At 34.7% G+C, this 15,196-nt stretch overlaps 1 protein-coding gene across 2 annotated transcripts; it reads right to left on the bottom strand.

The window, feature by feature from the left end:
* Positions 1 to 805: 805 nt before the first annotated feature.
* On the bottom strand, positions 806 to 14,215 carry LOC103719371 (uncharacterized). Of its 2 annotated transcripts, none has more exons than XM_008808579.6 (3): positions 13,902 to 14,212; positions 5,573 to 5,627; positions 806 to 1,487 (listed from the first exon to the last, which is right to left on the bottom strand). In XM_008808579.6, the coding sequence occupies exons 1-3, from the start codon at positions 14,100 to 14,102 to the stop codon at positions 1,174 to 1,176; spliced, it is 570 nt and encodes a 189-aa protein (XP_008806801.4). In that variant the 5' UTR covers positions 14,103 to 14,212; the 3' UTR covers positions 806 to 1,173. The 2 variants fall into 2 exon arrangements, with proteins under 2 accessions (XP_008806801.4, XP_008806802.4); XM_008808580.6 differs by having other exon boundaries at positions 1,033 to 1,487; positions 5,573 to 5,618; positions 13,902 to 14,215.
* Between the last annotated feature and the right edge of the window lie 981 nt (positions 14,216 to 15,196).

Genomic DNA, 15,196 nt, shown 5'->3' with positions numbered 1-15,196 from the left:
ATTAGCAATATCATGTACATCTAAAGTCAAAAGAAATGGTGCTTTCAGTCTCATTTGATTATAAAAACTAAGCACAGCATTTACCAGACTAAGTTAATATTGAATCTCCCAGGGGCCTCACAGCTACTAGCATAGTCTAATATTATGTGTTCAGAAAATCACATGATTTGGAATTATTGATATTATGGAAAATTTAATACTAATAATCACTTGTAATTATCACAAATCGGCAAGTATGTGGTTGCCATGTATACAAAGTATACAAGTTATCATGTGAATAAAATCAATTTTTCCTTGTAGTTTTTTAGAATTATATTAAAGTGAGATAACATACCACACAGATCACTGATGGTTCTGGGAATGGTGCTGGCTTTCCTTCGCCCCTCTTGATGGAACCTGGATTCTGACAATCTAAATCCTGCTGATGAAAATGGGATGCAAATCCAAGGAATTATACAACCAATAACTTTACCAGCAGATAAAGCTGGCACTTTCAAGTAATCCAAATCTTACAAGGAAAAATAATATCATAAACTCTCAATATAATAAATAGATCACACCAGACATCTAAAATGTAACACCATGCAAGTTATCCAGCTAAGTCCTGATGGAAGCCCCTCGCAAAAGACCTGCATTAACAAGCTCAAACATCTGTCGAACGAACTGAAACTCCAGCTGCTACATGGGAAAAAAGGCTCACACCTGACTCTGGGTACAAATATACGATATTACAAGCACCAGTTTATATTTATCATGCATATCCAGATTTCCCACAGTTCATGCTACCACATAAACCAGCTGCATATGAACCAAAATTTGAAACCACGTTCTAATAAAAGTTGGAATGATGCAAACTCAGTATCATAGTATCAACATTTTACAGGTTCGCATGAAGTACATGAGAGGGTTACATAAGACAGAGGAAGGGATGCCTTCTTTGACTCTCTTAAAATGCCAAAAGTACAGAGAAGGCATAAATATGATATGATTCTTCATGATTGAAGACTAACTACAACTCCCCAAATTTGACAGACACATGACATCATCCCTCGAGTTTCTATATCTCACTGATTTCAGGCTTTCAGCAGTTGGTTACTTGATTTGCCTGGTTCGTGCAGGCTGGTGAGTTCCAGATTCTCTCATCAAAGTTTGAAACTGACATCAGATTGCATTTTACTTGGCAGCTCGGCGTGCCAGAACATTGGCTTTTGTTACACCATAATAAAGTGGTTTACTTCCAGGGTAAACAAGAAAGTTCCAACCAACTGGAGATCCACCAATCATGTAAGTCTCCTGAACCACTTCTTCCAGTTGCTTTGCAAATTCTGTTACCTCCGTAACCTTTGCTCCTTGAGGTCTTTTCTGTGCCATGATATTGTCCGATACATTAGGTGCCTCACCAGATTGAGTTTGTGCTGCCCGCTTTTCTTCCTCTGCTGTTATATCAGTATTCAGTTGCTTTAACAATTCCAACATAATCTTCATCTCTATCAATGAAATGACAAGAAAAAAAGAATATACAAATGTCAGACATCATGCGCGAGCTGTAATGCTAAAAGCACGAAATTACTATATATGCAGCTTACCAACAGACAGCAATGCAAGTTACCGCAAGGTGTGTGAATTATGCCAAAAACGAGAATGTAAAATCCTAATATCACAATGAGTTCAAAAGGTTCGGTTATTAAAAAAAAAAAAAAGAATTGTTTTAAAAAGTCATGAGCTGGAATCAAACAGTAATGTTGCAGGTCACTAGCTGCCCGGTAACATTACAACAAAATCCAGCAATAATCTTTCAGTAACAGATAGAACCAGCGGCCACTGTCCAAAAGCAAAGAAAAATCTATCCTGCAGCAAGTTTGAAATGAAATGGAAAAGACCAAGTCCATTGATCAGCCATGAAGCCGCTTCATTACCAACGTGTAGGGACATAGTATTGTTTGATTGGGTATGGGATCGCATTATGTAGCATTATATAAAAGAGAAAATTATGAAAAGGTTGTTTAAATAAGTTTTCTTTTCTTTTCTTTTTTTGTTTGAAGGAGGGAAGGGGGTCTTTGGATGAATAAAAGGATGACAAACAGAGCAGGTATCTTTGCTCTAGTACCAAAAGTATGGAGGATCACTTGGGAGTGGCTTGCTCGAGCATGGGTGGACCTGCAGGTTAGGGAACTACAGTTTGAGCGAAGACATCATTTGATTCTTCTATCACCAAGAACAAGGTAGAAGACATGTCTTTTGAGTAATATTTGCAAATGGAGAGTTTCTAAAGATGCAAATTAGTTCCAACTGTTTTTGGCATGTTAAGAAACTAGATCTCAATACTATATGGGACTATATGAAGGTTTATTGTTGATAAAGGTTAGTAAATCTTATGTTTGGAGTCCGCAAAAAAGTTAAAATTCATACTTCAATAGAATCAATAACGAAATATTGGTAGAGTGAATGAAATAGAGGAAGGACATAAGTTCCATGATCCAATTACTTATGATCTCTAAAACCAATTTGAAATTTTAAATAAAAAGCAGCATATGTAGATAGGTCACTGCAATATAAGATCATACAATGATGAAAGAAGGTAAATAAGAATAGGCGAGACATGGAGAGTGCAGAAGAGAAATCTAAGTAGAGGAAGGAAGAAAGAAGAATAAGATAAAGAAAGGAGAGAGGAAGAGCAGCTAAACCTGGCTCTTGTCTTTTAAAGTTTTATTACGCATTTTCAAAATGAGCTCCTCCCTTATCAACCCAGTTGGGCTCCCCACTAATCCTAATTTAAGTCTCTGTGTAGGTTACATACAAATCATGAGCTATCGAATCTACCGGGACCAAGAGGATATGAATATCCCATCTATGGTGTTTACCTATTTAATAAAACAATAATTTTCTTCACATGAGGTTTAAATTCTTCCTCAGATTGATTCCTAAGGCTCCTTGAAATTAAATTATCAATTCAACAACATCTCAAATTTTTTGTCCCTATTTATCGTTTGGAGACCAAACTAATGAACTTAACTTCTTCTCTATTAAGAAATTTTGGCATCATTTTAATTTTTAATTTTTTATTTTTAAAAACAAAATTACAGAAACAGAGGCAAAGATATTTTTAAAAACAAAATAACAGAAATTGAGGCAAAAAAAATGTGCCATGCTATTATTTTTATTTTTATATTTTCAAAAATTATTTTCATTATTTCTAGAAAAATGAAAGTAAGAAATTCTTGCTTCCAGTATTTTTAAAAACAAGCAACTCATGTTTTTAATCACCACCTTCACCATCGCCATTATCGCTACCACCACCACTGCCATCGTCTCTACCATTACTTTCGCCGCCACTGCGGTCTCCACCACCACAACCATTGTAGCCACTGCCACCGCCATTGGTTCCACACCACCATCGTTGACAGGCGCTACCACCATCGTTGCCACTAGCACCTCCGCCACACCATCACTACCACCACCATCTCTGCCACACCATCAACTCCATGCCCTCACCACCCTCATCACTCACGGCATCGTTAGCACCCTTGCCACCATTGCTACCACTTATGGCCTCCACTGTCTCCGCCACCACTATCGCCATCCGGCCACCATCATCATGTTTATGCTTCTAACAATAATTGACTATACAAAACATGTTTATATTCTTAAAAATTTAAAAATAAAATAGAGACAAATTTTCTGTTTTTCTATTTCTGAAAATAAGAAAAATAAAGGTGATGCCAAACGGCACCTTAGCAATACAATAACTCCAAGTGCCGATATGTGCTGACAGCATAGCAGTTAATTTGCATCAAAATATAACGAAAGCATATAATTCATATCAAGATATGACAAAGTCAATATGAAAAATATAAGTGCCACAAGTTTATTGCAGCGGCAATCATGGAAGGAAGCTTTATCTATCTAGGCATAGACATGTGTATGGCCAAACTGAAGAAAAAAGACCCACAAACATGGAGATGGTGCATTTGTATTGGAAATTCGTGTGTAAGATTAAATAGAAATAGCACTAGTGTGGGAGAAAATGGTTTGTCAAGGGGCATTAGTTATCAGTAGGAAGCTATTTGTAGATGTGTCTATTGCGTATGGAAAAATAGTTTAAGGATAAGTGTTGGTACCAATTTGGAAGCTGATATGGATTCCAATGTACCCAAAGGATATTGTCGATATGAAAAAGTTAACGATGACATAGTAGGTGGCAAACATTTTATTTAACCTTAGCGATTATGAGATGGCAAAGAGATTTGGAAAGGTCTGCATTCCATCCGTGAGGTTCATGGACATTAATAGAAAAGATAGAATTTTATAAGTTTCTCAAATACTTTCTAGTTAATTTTGCATATCCGCAGGCATCAAAATTATAGCTAAACAACTCAGCAAAAGCAAGAAATCATGATTTGGGGAAATCCAGACAAAACATACTCTATTAATGCAAAAAAAGAATATTTGTTAAAAAAAGATATAACAAGAAGAAAATAACTTCTTTTATCATTGATTGCTCATGGCTATCATATTTTCTGTTTCTTGTATCATTTACAAGTCTCTCCAGGATTGACAACTCAATAATCAAAATATGCATGTAATTCATTGTGAATTCAATTGTCTGATATGCCAGTATATTTCAACTTGGGAACACATGCTGAATCATCTTATATTTGGGTGGATGCGAGAGAAGTCGAGGCAATAGCATTTGCAACCGAAGACCCAGAAAACTGATTTAAAAGCAGTTAGAACAACTCGCTAACTCCTAAGATGTTAAAAAGAATATCTTGTCTCATTTATACATATAATGGGACTCCATCTTATGTAATTAAGCACGTATCTCCAAGATATTAAAACAGTTTTCACTTTTTACTTGCAGGTTTCAACTAATTTTGTGGAATCATTTCATGCATGACTACAAGAAATGTGTTAATTTGATTCAACCCACTCCCCATTCTTAAATGGGATATTATTCATCCGTTTGTCGCAATTTAGAGCATCTGTCAATAAGAATTCTACTATTAGAATATTTGGTTAGATGCAGAGCGAGCTTAAAATATGTGAGCATGCATCGGTAAATTTCACTCAAAAGTTTTTGTAATATCTCTGACTTTTAATATGTATGCATTCACCTCAAAAGTTAACTTCCATTGGTTCTGATGTAATACCTCCTTTAAATGTGAGAACAGAGCCCTTCATGAATCACACTCAAGGATCAAGGTGATTCACAGGGTTGTCAAATCTTAACCTACACCCATCTGCCATTGCACAACATATTATGATCTCAATATGTTGCATTGTAAACTGTTTTACTATTTATAATGCCATGACTTTCTTAATGACTAGAGACTAATCAAGAATGTGAGAACACAGATTTCATCAATTAAAAAAAAAATAAAAGGTGCAACAAGAAGCCTACCAATCTAGAACAATATGCTCATGAATCCTATTACTTGAGGCACTTGATAAGTGAAAAATAGAATAAATTATATATACTAGTAGGAACATCTTAAAGAATCTCTAGCACATGGTTAGTACTTGAATAATTTTTTTCTGCAGGTACATATAGCTTGTATAACCTGGAACTTACGGTTTCGAATGTCATGAGCTGCTTTGCCGTTCCGGAAGTCAGGGGTCTGGAGAAGCTTTACAAAATAAAACAATAGGATTAGCAGAGTAAATTTCATGTGGATGCTGAAATTTCAAATACAACTTTTGAGATGATGCAACATTTTCAACTTTTATGTACTCTATAACCATTGTAGGAACAAGCAATTCCAAGTTGAAAACAAAATTCATCAATCTATATGGAAATAGTTAATTGAAGCAGTCAACAAGATAAAAATCCTCAAGAAGATGCACAAACAGTATTAAAATGATTGTAGAGGAAAGTAAACAAAAGTGGTTACGAAAACATCACGGTGTTACTCTTAGAAAAACAAGCTTCAAGATTCTGAATAGTTCAACATCAAACTTGAAATACAAACTACACATCAAATGCATAAGTTGTTTTCCTACTTGTTATATGACTGAAATTTCAAAAATGAAATATGAATATACTCTCACGCACCGAGCTTCCAGTCATATATGTAAGATTATTTATGTTATTTCAATAAATTTAGCACAATCTCATTTCAATTATGTCACTCCTCCGACCCGAGATCACGCGCCAGGGGTCGTGGCAACCGCCGCATACTCATAAGGAACTCTCCCCACAAATATGCAAGGCATCTCATCATGATATCATAAACATCGCAGCAGAAATAATTTAAATAATTATAAGCCATAATTGAATTAACTACCAAATCGAACTAACAAATAATAAAAAATTTTACACCAATTAAACCTTAAATAATAACCCGATACAAAGATTATAATAACACTAATTCTATATTATGTAGATATTGTCGAATCTCGCTTATAGTCTCACTCTTATAGTAGGATCTGCATTCAAAACTAAGTATCTGCATCTCTGAAGAAAAGAAGGGATCATGAGCTCGGCAGCCCAATAAGTAATGAATACCTTAACTAAATATCTCATAAAATAATATAAACTATAAATACAAATTACAATAAATTAGTATAAAAATATAATCAATTCTCTTTCAAGCATAAAGTCAGTAAAACTAATTTCTTACAAATATTGGTATACATAATCATACTTTCAATTCGAAATAAATTACATTCAACTCGACAGCACTATGGCCACACTTATACTCTATAGCTAGGTTAGAAATAGAACCATACTTATGTCTTGCGGAGGAGACCAAAATATCATATGTATATCCATTGGCAGGGCCAGAAGCAGAATCAATGAGCTCAATAATAATCAAAGTGCCAATGCATAACCCCCAATTGGCAGGGTCTAAAACTTAGTCAGGCTGAGAGTTCAAATATGATATATGTCAAGTTCTTTTTACAAATAACATATATATCATAATTCGAGCAAAATATGCATATACGATATAAGATCAATAAACAATATATCAATAATCTGAAAAATATTACTTCAAATTACATATCTATTTTTCATTCAAAACATCATCTCGTAAAATTCATAAATCACATATAAATCGGTTAACAATTTCTTTGATGTAAAAGTAAAATTATATAAATGAAAAATCTAGAAAAGATAGATCATTACTTACCTTGCACAAACAATGAGTAGACAATCCAACTAATCATGAAATCCTCCTTAAGAACATAATATCCAAAATTGTATTATTATTTTATTAAAACATAATCATGATTACTTTAAGAATAAAATTCGAAGTTCCGGTACCCTCATAAGGCTTACTAAGCAAAAGTGTCCAACACCCCAGTCGGTTTGATCAAAGAAAAATTCATCTGATCATACTCAAACTTAGGTAAAGGTAGTTCAATAAAGATCGGGGTTGACCAACTCTAACAGTATTCGAAAAGGGCCAAGGTGGGGCTGGCGCTCCGCTCGACGACCATGGATCAAGGCCCTTCACCAGGGTTGATCCAAAAATACTAAGAGAAGTACCATACTAGATCTAACATCTCTAGAGAGAGCAGAAAGAGAAAGTTCAGTAGAGAGAAACAAGAGAAAGAATAGAGGAAGAGAAAGCAGAGTCTCTCTTTAGCCAAGAGAGAAAGAGGAAGGAAGGGTGGCTACAATGGTGCCTGAGCTCCGGAGAGACACGGCCAGCCAACAAGCGGCCAGCAGTGACTAGTGGCCGACAGCACCAAAATGGATCAAAACAAGAGTTCCAACCCCTTAAATCATGGAATAGAGGCATTCCGACAGTCGGAACTTTGGCCATGGCCATAAGCCACCGTGGGAAACTAGAGGGAGACCCTGGCAACAACGTCGACAGCGGAACTAGCCGAAAACAAGAAAAAAAGAGGTTGGTCGATCAAAATAGGAGAAACAGGGTTGTGCCCATTTTCGGCCAAAATCCAGCGATCACTAGTCGGCATCGGAGCTCCAAATAGTTTGGAAGAATGAGAAGATGAGTAGATCAAAGGAGACTAGGTCCTTACCCGATTTCTGGCGGCGTTTGGCAATGGCCACAATGCAAATGACGCTCAACGGTCGAAAACAAATTCGAAGAAATCCTCTAACAAGAAGCTCCAATCGAGGCTGCAAATGTCCGATAAGTGGAAGAGGGACCAGGAAGGGGCTCTAAATAGCCTTGGTCGTGACTGAAATCCGACCCAGAGTCGGATTCCATCGGACGATCTCGAGGAGGAAAAAAACTCCCATTGGGAGTCTCTTCACTCTTCGCACATGCGCAGCACGTGCATTCCTTTTTTTTTGGGGGGGGGGGGGGGGGGGGGGGGGCAGTCAAATGGACCGGGCCCTGATATTGGGTATCACAAGTTATATATGCAAAAATGTACTAAGATAATAATGCTAACAAGTAACCACACTGCTCTATATGTAAAAATATATGGTGGTGAGTCAAAATAAAATTCAGAAGACACAGATCAGAGTCACTATTACTGCTCCATCAGTCCCATCCCCAATCTTCACTAGCATATGTGGTAGATCACCAAAAAGGTACCAGTGTTATGAGGCACTGCTGCCAGTGATAGTGTATATTGTAGTATAAAACACAAGACTCTGCCAACAAGATTGAGTAAATAAGGCAGGTAGCTAGTCCACAAAAACATATCCAAATCGCTAATTCTGTGCTGATTCACCTTCTTAACCAACATGATACACTTCTCAGCATCCTCAATTTAAGTAACTCCATCCAAAAAATCAGTGAAATAGCAATTCAAATAGCAGAGAAAAGTAATCTGTAAAGGCTACTAATCCAGATATTCTTCTCACATTATGATCAGGGCAACTAAGAATAGCTTTGGCTGTATCCTGGTCCACCTTGAATTCCACAAAGATATGACCAAGTGCAGGAAAATCAAACTGTCAGTCATGGTATCACATCATTTTTAAATTTGTCAAGACTCAAACACCTGCCAAAAATGTTAAATGTGCTGCTCAACATCCATGTTACAATCCACAATGTCAACTAATTATACTACAAAAACCTCCAACAAATATCTCCATATCTTGGTTCATTAGCCTCAAAAATATTGAAGACAACTTCAATGATGTTGACCGCTTATATGACCCACCCTTGAATTTAAATGGTTTTCCACCCATCTCTTACCTTGTTCTAATTGAAATGAAACTGAAACCACATAAGCATTGCTATTAAAACAAGCTAAAACATAATGATGTTTTGCTGTCATCTTGCTGATAGGAAAGCTCGCGGTGAAGATATGACAGGGGCATCCTTCTTTGGTGTCAACAAACAAAATTTTTTGTCTTCTGTCAACCATCTCACTGGATGCTACATTTTAGAGGCTTCCATCACCCCAACCGTTTGGTGTCAGTTTTATGGACCCTCATTAGCCAAGCATTCTTATTTAGTTCTATCTTCAATGTTACAAGCCCTATGCATATAGTACACACTACACACAATGTTGTGTATCTATTTATCAACTCCCTTAACATGAAAGTTAGAATTGCTCCTTGCGGCTAAATGTCTAAGACCTTATTTGGGGGAGCTGTTGGCAGTAGAGCTTTTGAAAGTAGAGCTGTTGGAAGTAGAGCTTTCTGAAGTAGAGCTTTTATAAAAAGCTGTTTGCTGTTTGGTAACTATATTTCTAAAGTGCTATGGCACTTTAATATGTGTTTGGTAAACAAACTGAGAAAGTACTTTTGTATGACAAAATTACCATAAAAGACATTGCATAGTATCATACAACAGAGCATAATAAAATATAACATATATTAATATATAAATATATGATATAGTATAATATTACTGTAATATAATATAATATTATTATAATATGGTAATATAACATTGTATACTATAGCATAATAATTTAATATAATTTTAAATTATTTAACATAACATATTAATGTATTATGATATAATATAATATAATATTATATTTATAGTATAATACAATAATAACAATACAAAATATTATAATTATTAGCATATATTAATTTTTCATAATATAACATAATATTAAATTATTTAACATACATATTAATGTATTATATATAATGTAATATAATATTATATTTATAGTATAATACAATAATAAAGGTATAAAATATTATAATTATTAGTGTAAATTAATTTTTCGTAATATAACATAATATTAAATTATTTAACATAACATATTAATGTATTATGATATAATGTAATATAATATTATATTTATAGTATAATACAATAATAAAGGTATAAAATAATAATAGAAAACAAAAATACCATTTTTTGCATGGAAGGAAATCTGATCTATGGCTAGGGTTTTTTATTAGGGCTCCATCAGATTTTTAGGTTTATAAAGAGACAAAGTATGTAATTATTATATTTTGTTATAGATATTTTGGTCAAAAAAACAGCTTTCCGACAAAACTCAAAATAGCTTTTTTGGAAAGCTCCAAAATGGAGCTTCTCCCAAATGGCTGTTTTTAACTTTCTGAAAAAGCTAAAACAACTTTTCGAAATTTTTACCAAACGCTCTTTTTCATCCAAAAGTGATTTTGGAGAGCTAGAAAGTGCTTTTTGGACCTCCAAAAGCTTCCCCAAATGGGGCCTAAATCGTCATCATGATCACTTGATGTGATTTAATCTTCCACCTCAATTATATTTACATCTTATTGGGGCCTTTCAACAAAATCCTCTTGAATTTTTTGTGGCATTTCAAAGACATGATTATCACCAAGGAAATGGAAGGTATAATTGTGATATCATTCAACATACCAGATTAACCAAAGTTAACACTTCAACAAGCCCAAGTGCACTAGGCAAGTTAGCTATTGTTGAAGATCAAGCATGCATAATAGCATATTTTTGTTGACACATCCCCAAATGTTCCACTAGTACAATCTGAACCTTCTGCAACATATAAACCAGCTTGTTCATTGTTCTTCAGTATTTTCATCTCCATAATAAACATGTTTTACATAATTTATTCGAGTCCAAAATAGCTACAATTATACTACACTGTAAATCTCCTATCACAAGAAAACAAGGTAGCAAGATATCAAACTCCTCAATACAATACATAAACTTTTTGATCAATTTACTGCTTGACATTTACAGCTTTTAGGAAAAGCATTAAGATAGTTCTTGGATACTTGAATGGTAACATCTATATCAACTCCATTCTTACCAATAATATTATGTCGAATCTCCACCTAATCATTTGGAATCTTCTTGATTCTCTAGCAGTAGGTTAATGATGATGTGATTATCAGGAAAAAAACCTTTGAATTCCCTATGTTCACCCTTAAAATTGAATTCCATAGATTGGCCTCTTTATCTGGCTCCTTACTCAAGACAAAAGATGGTTCATCATGATTTGTCCACAGCTAGTTATTTATTTACATCTGCTACAACTAGTCATTCCTTTTGCCTAATAAAGTAGGAATGAAACAAAGGCTCATCTCTTGGTCCGATCCTCATTACCAATAATATAGACTTCTCACAAGCAAGAGGTGATCAACTTTGATGATTCTACCTGAAAGGATGCACCAATGACCTATAAATATACACAATGCGAGATCCAGAAGAGCCCAGTGGATCAAGATAAAGTGTTGACCATTGAAACCGCAATGACCAAATAGCAGCAACAAAAAAGAGGAAAGCTATCCAAGAAATAGTATGACAAACTATATGAATTTGGGAAACCTTTTACCACAACCAATTCTAAGAATTTTCACATAGCAATGAAACCATAAGGGTGAGGCATGGCTTAAGCCTCCTTGATATCTTCTATAAGGAGGCCTTTTCACAAGGGAAATGGAAGACTATATCGGAACTTTTGACCATCTAATAAGCATGTTGGAAGAAATATGGGTGCACCATGATGTTTGTAATTTGATAGACAAGTAAATAAGAAACTTGATTAATTTTATTAATTAAATGTCTAGGGAAACTTATATTTGAGGCAAATTTATGTGTTAAATAAGATTTATGGTTGCAAATCATCTATACAAACAACTAGGTAAAGTTGCTGAAGGATTTAGGAAAGAAATTGTGGTTCGAGTGCTTCATAGCAAATTTTTTACTTATGTAAAGGCTAGCAAAGGTTGATGGAGAATAAGTGGCAGCTATTTCAAACTCGAACTCCTTTTGCTCATTGGCTCGATCATATGTTGGAGAAATTACAACATAGGAATACATCAAAAGTGTAATTACGAAGGAAAGAATAGTAACACCATTTATCTGCAAAAATCATTATAACATGCTTTATATTGAGAAATAAATGTCTCAAGAAACTCGCACAAGAAGAACTCATGGCCTTTGCAGTCGTAATGAAATCATACTTGCACAAGAAGAATCTGATTTTCTGAGAAATCACCAAATATATGAAATTAATTTCAAGTTTTACAAAAGTTTTTGAATGAGATTGAGTTCACGACCAAAGGGGCACTCCCAAGCCAAAATTTTCACAAAGGAAGAAAAATGTGAAAAAAAGAAAAAAAAACAATATAAAATTTTACTTATATCTGCCAGAAAGAGAAAAGGACACCAAACTTGCTTTTTCTTGGAAGGCTAAAACACTAGCAAAATTATCTATTTGTTGCTTTTCCAATACAACTAGTTATTACATTTCTTACTCCTTGATAGAACTATTCAGAAGATTTTTCAAAATGTGTGGCCTATTATTAAGCAAATAAAAGAAAAAATAACCCAAAATCAAAGCCTAATCATGTCAATTAACCAGATTTCAAGGATGATAACAATATAATTTGGCAAAAAAATATAAACAAAAGAAACATGGGTTAAGGTAACGTCTTAATATGTAAACAACTAAAAGATATGTATATATCTACTTCTACCTTGATACCACAACCAACTTATTTTTATTTTCTCTTTTCCTTTTTGTTTGCTCAGGAAAACTACAACTAACTTATTTCATCCCTAAAGCATATCTACTATTTCTTTTAAGGCTTTTTCATACCAATTTTTTTGGAAAACTAAAAGAACCCCTGAACCCTAAAATTTAATTATCTTCGACAAAATGTCTCATTGATATTTTTGATATTGAAGAACTTCGTTTGCATTTATATCAAGCTCCAGCATAATTTGAACTCCATTTAGACTTGTTCAATCTCCAAAACTTGATGGAGATCAAGGTTGCAATGTTTTGCAGAAGGACATCAAACCATGAAGAAACTTCCTAGCATGCACTGGTCTTATCATTCCCAATATATATTTGAAAATGGAATCGTCGAAGAAAATTGGACGATTGCCCCTTATTCTCAACTGAAATCAAAACCCAGATATTGGATCCTCTCAACCTTCAAGAATAACTTCAATCTTTTTCTTTTCTCCCTCTTTCTAATCAGCAGAGGCTCTTCTACATTTCATCAGATCGGCTAAATGTATTTTTATTACAGTGTATTGATTGATATGTTTTGACTCTACAATTCAACACTAATCTGATCTAAAATTCTTGCGCATCCACTACAAACTCTGGGAAATTGATGAGTAAATACCTCCATTTTGCTCTTCTGGTACAAATTCTAGTTGAAATCCGGCAACAAAATGGGGTATGCAGATACCTAAAGAGTTCCTCTTAGTCAGGGGAATTGATCCAATCTCAGTTGACATTTACCAAAAAAAAAAAATCTTGGTCATAGTTAAGAAAAATTTCCTAGGGTTTAAGAAGAATATTGAAAAGAAACCCCTGAAAAGCACAAATAACATTAAATGTTGTCTAATGGAGCCTTGATATTGATCACTGCAACCATTCGGCCCCAAGAAAGCAACAGAAGAACAAGAAAGAACCAGTCTTGACAGAGCCCCATCTCCTCATTTACAGAAAACGAATTTTCTCTACACCACGAGAGATGCTCAAACCGCGAAAGAACAAGCTAGAAGAACGAAATTTTAGAAGAAGAAAGTATGGATCACCTCGAGGAACAAAGGGCGAAGATCTCGGACCAAGGAGCGAATCTTGTAGTAGGGGGTGTTCCTGAACCCCCCATCCTCCAGCTTCCTCTTCTTTGCCGGAGGAGCCGCTGCCGCCGCCGCCGGCGGTGGCGCCCCCGCTTCCTGGTTCGGAGGGTTGGGGTTGGCGTTTTGGTTTGGAGAGAGATTGCCGCGTTCTTCCATGTCTCGCGTAGAGACAGAGAGGGGAAGGCAGCGTGGGAGCCGAGACAGCGAGCCGATAAATTGATACTGTTCGAACAGGAGGGCTTGGAGTCGTTCCAGAAGCCCCGTCGGAACCGAGAAAGGCTACCGATGCTAGAACGCAGGCTTTTTTTTGCCACGTGCGTTGCACGTGGGCATTAGAAAGCTTTCTGAAACATTAGTTTAATTAATTTTATGTTAATTTTAAATTTTCATTAAATTAATTGTATAGATAATTTTGATATGGTTTATAATTAACAAAAAATTTAATGTATTACAACACTCTTGTAGGCATGGGAATTAAACCTTGATGGAAAAAATAAATTCAATTAAATCTCTAGATGGCCTCTACAAAGTTCATACAACTAAAAACAAGCTAATTTCAAGCCATATTTTAAGGCTTATCTCAAAAACATGCTGAGTTCCAACATTTCTGAACTTGAGTAAATATGTGTATGGGTTTGGTTAAAACTATGATTGACAAAGCTTAAACAAATTTTTTTGAGTTTGGATGGACAATTTATTAATTTGCAGGTTAATGCTCAAACATGATAGTTTTTGTTAGCTGTATTGGAAAGAAACAACAAATATTTCAAGTAAATAAAATAAAATAAAATAAATCATAGAATAACTTATTTAATAGTAAAGAAACATGAAGCAGGAATAATTTTTTCATTCAAAAATAAGTATGTAATTAATAAAAAAAATAGCGGTAAAGCATCTAGTATCATACTTTTCCACAAATTCATAATGTTGGCATCCAACTCACTATTATTACACTTTTTTTTTTAGAAGAAAAGAATCTACATAATGCAATGGAAGAGCCAGAGAAAAGGGGTTACCCTTTTTCTTGAGATATTTTTTTCTAAAATATGTTGGACAAAAATGAATAATTGGATGATTCAGACCTTGAGAAAAGTTATATGTTTTGAGACTTTAGCTCTTTAAGCCTGAAAGAAGTAATCATTCACCAGCTACTAGTTTTATAATAAAAAAAAATTCTCACATCCTAAGTGCACCATAATCATCTGAACCCATACCAAAGAGGCTATTCTAGTTATACCATGCTCTTGTTG

This window comes from Phoenix dactylifera, chromosome 3 (genome assembly GCF_051530095.1).
Source record: "Phoenix dactylifera cultivar Ajwa chromosome 3, Ajwa_hap1_PhDact_Kaust_v1.1, whole genome shotgun sequence".
NCBI lineage: Eukaryota > Viridiplantae > Streptophyta > Magnoliopsida > Arecales > Arecaceae > Phoenix > Phoenix dactylifera.
The sequence above is the reverse complement of the archived record's forward strand: the minus strand, read 5'-3'. Positions and strand labels throughout refer to the sequence as shown.

Bases quoted from the DNA above. Each gene is read 5' to 3' on its own strand.
- LOC103719371 (XM_008808579.6), bottom strand. From the start codon at position 14,102: ATGGAAGAACGCGGCAATCTCTCTCCAAACCAAAACGCCAACCCCAAC. The intron at 5,628-13,901 runs GTGATCCATACT...TATTTTGTAAAG, and splicing joins TTCGCCCTTTGTTCCTCGAG to CTTCTCCAGACCCCTGACTT. The intron at 1,488-5,572 runs GTAAGTTCCAGG...TTTCATTGATAG, and splicing joins AGCTCATGACATTCGAAACC to AGATGAAGATTATGTTGGAA.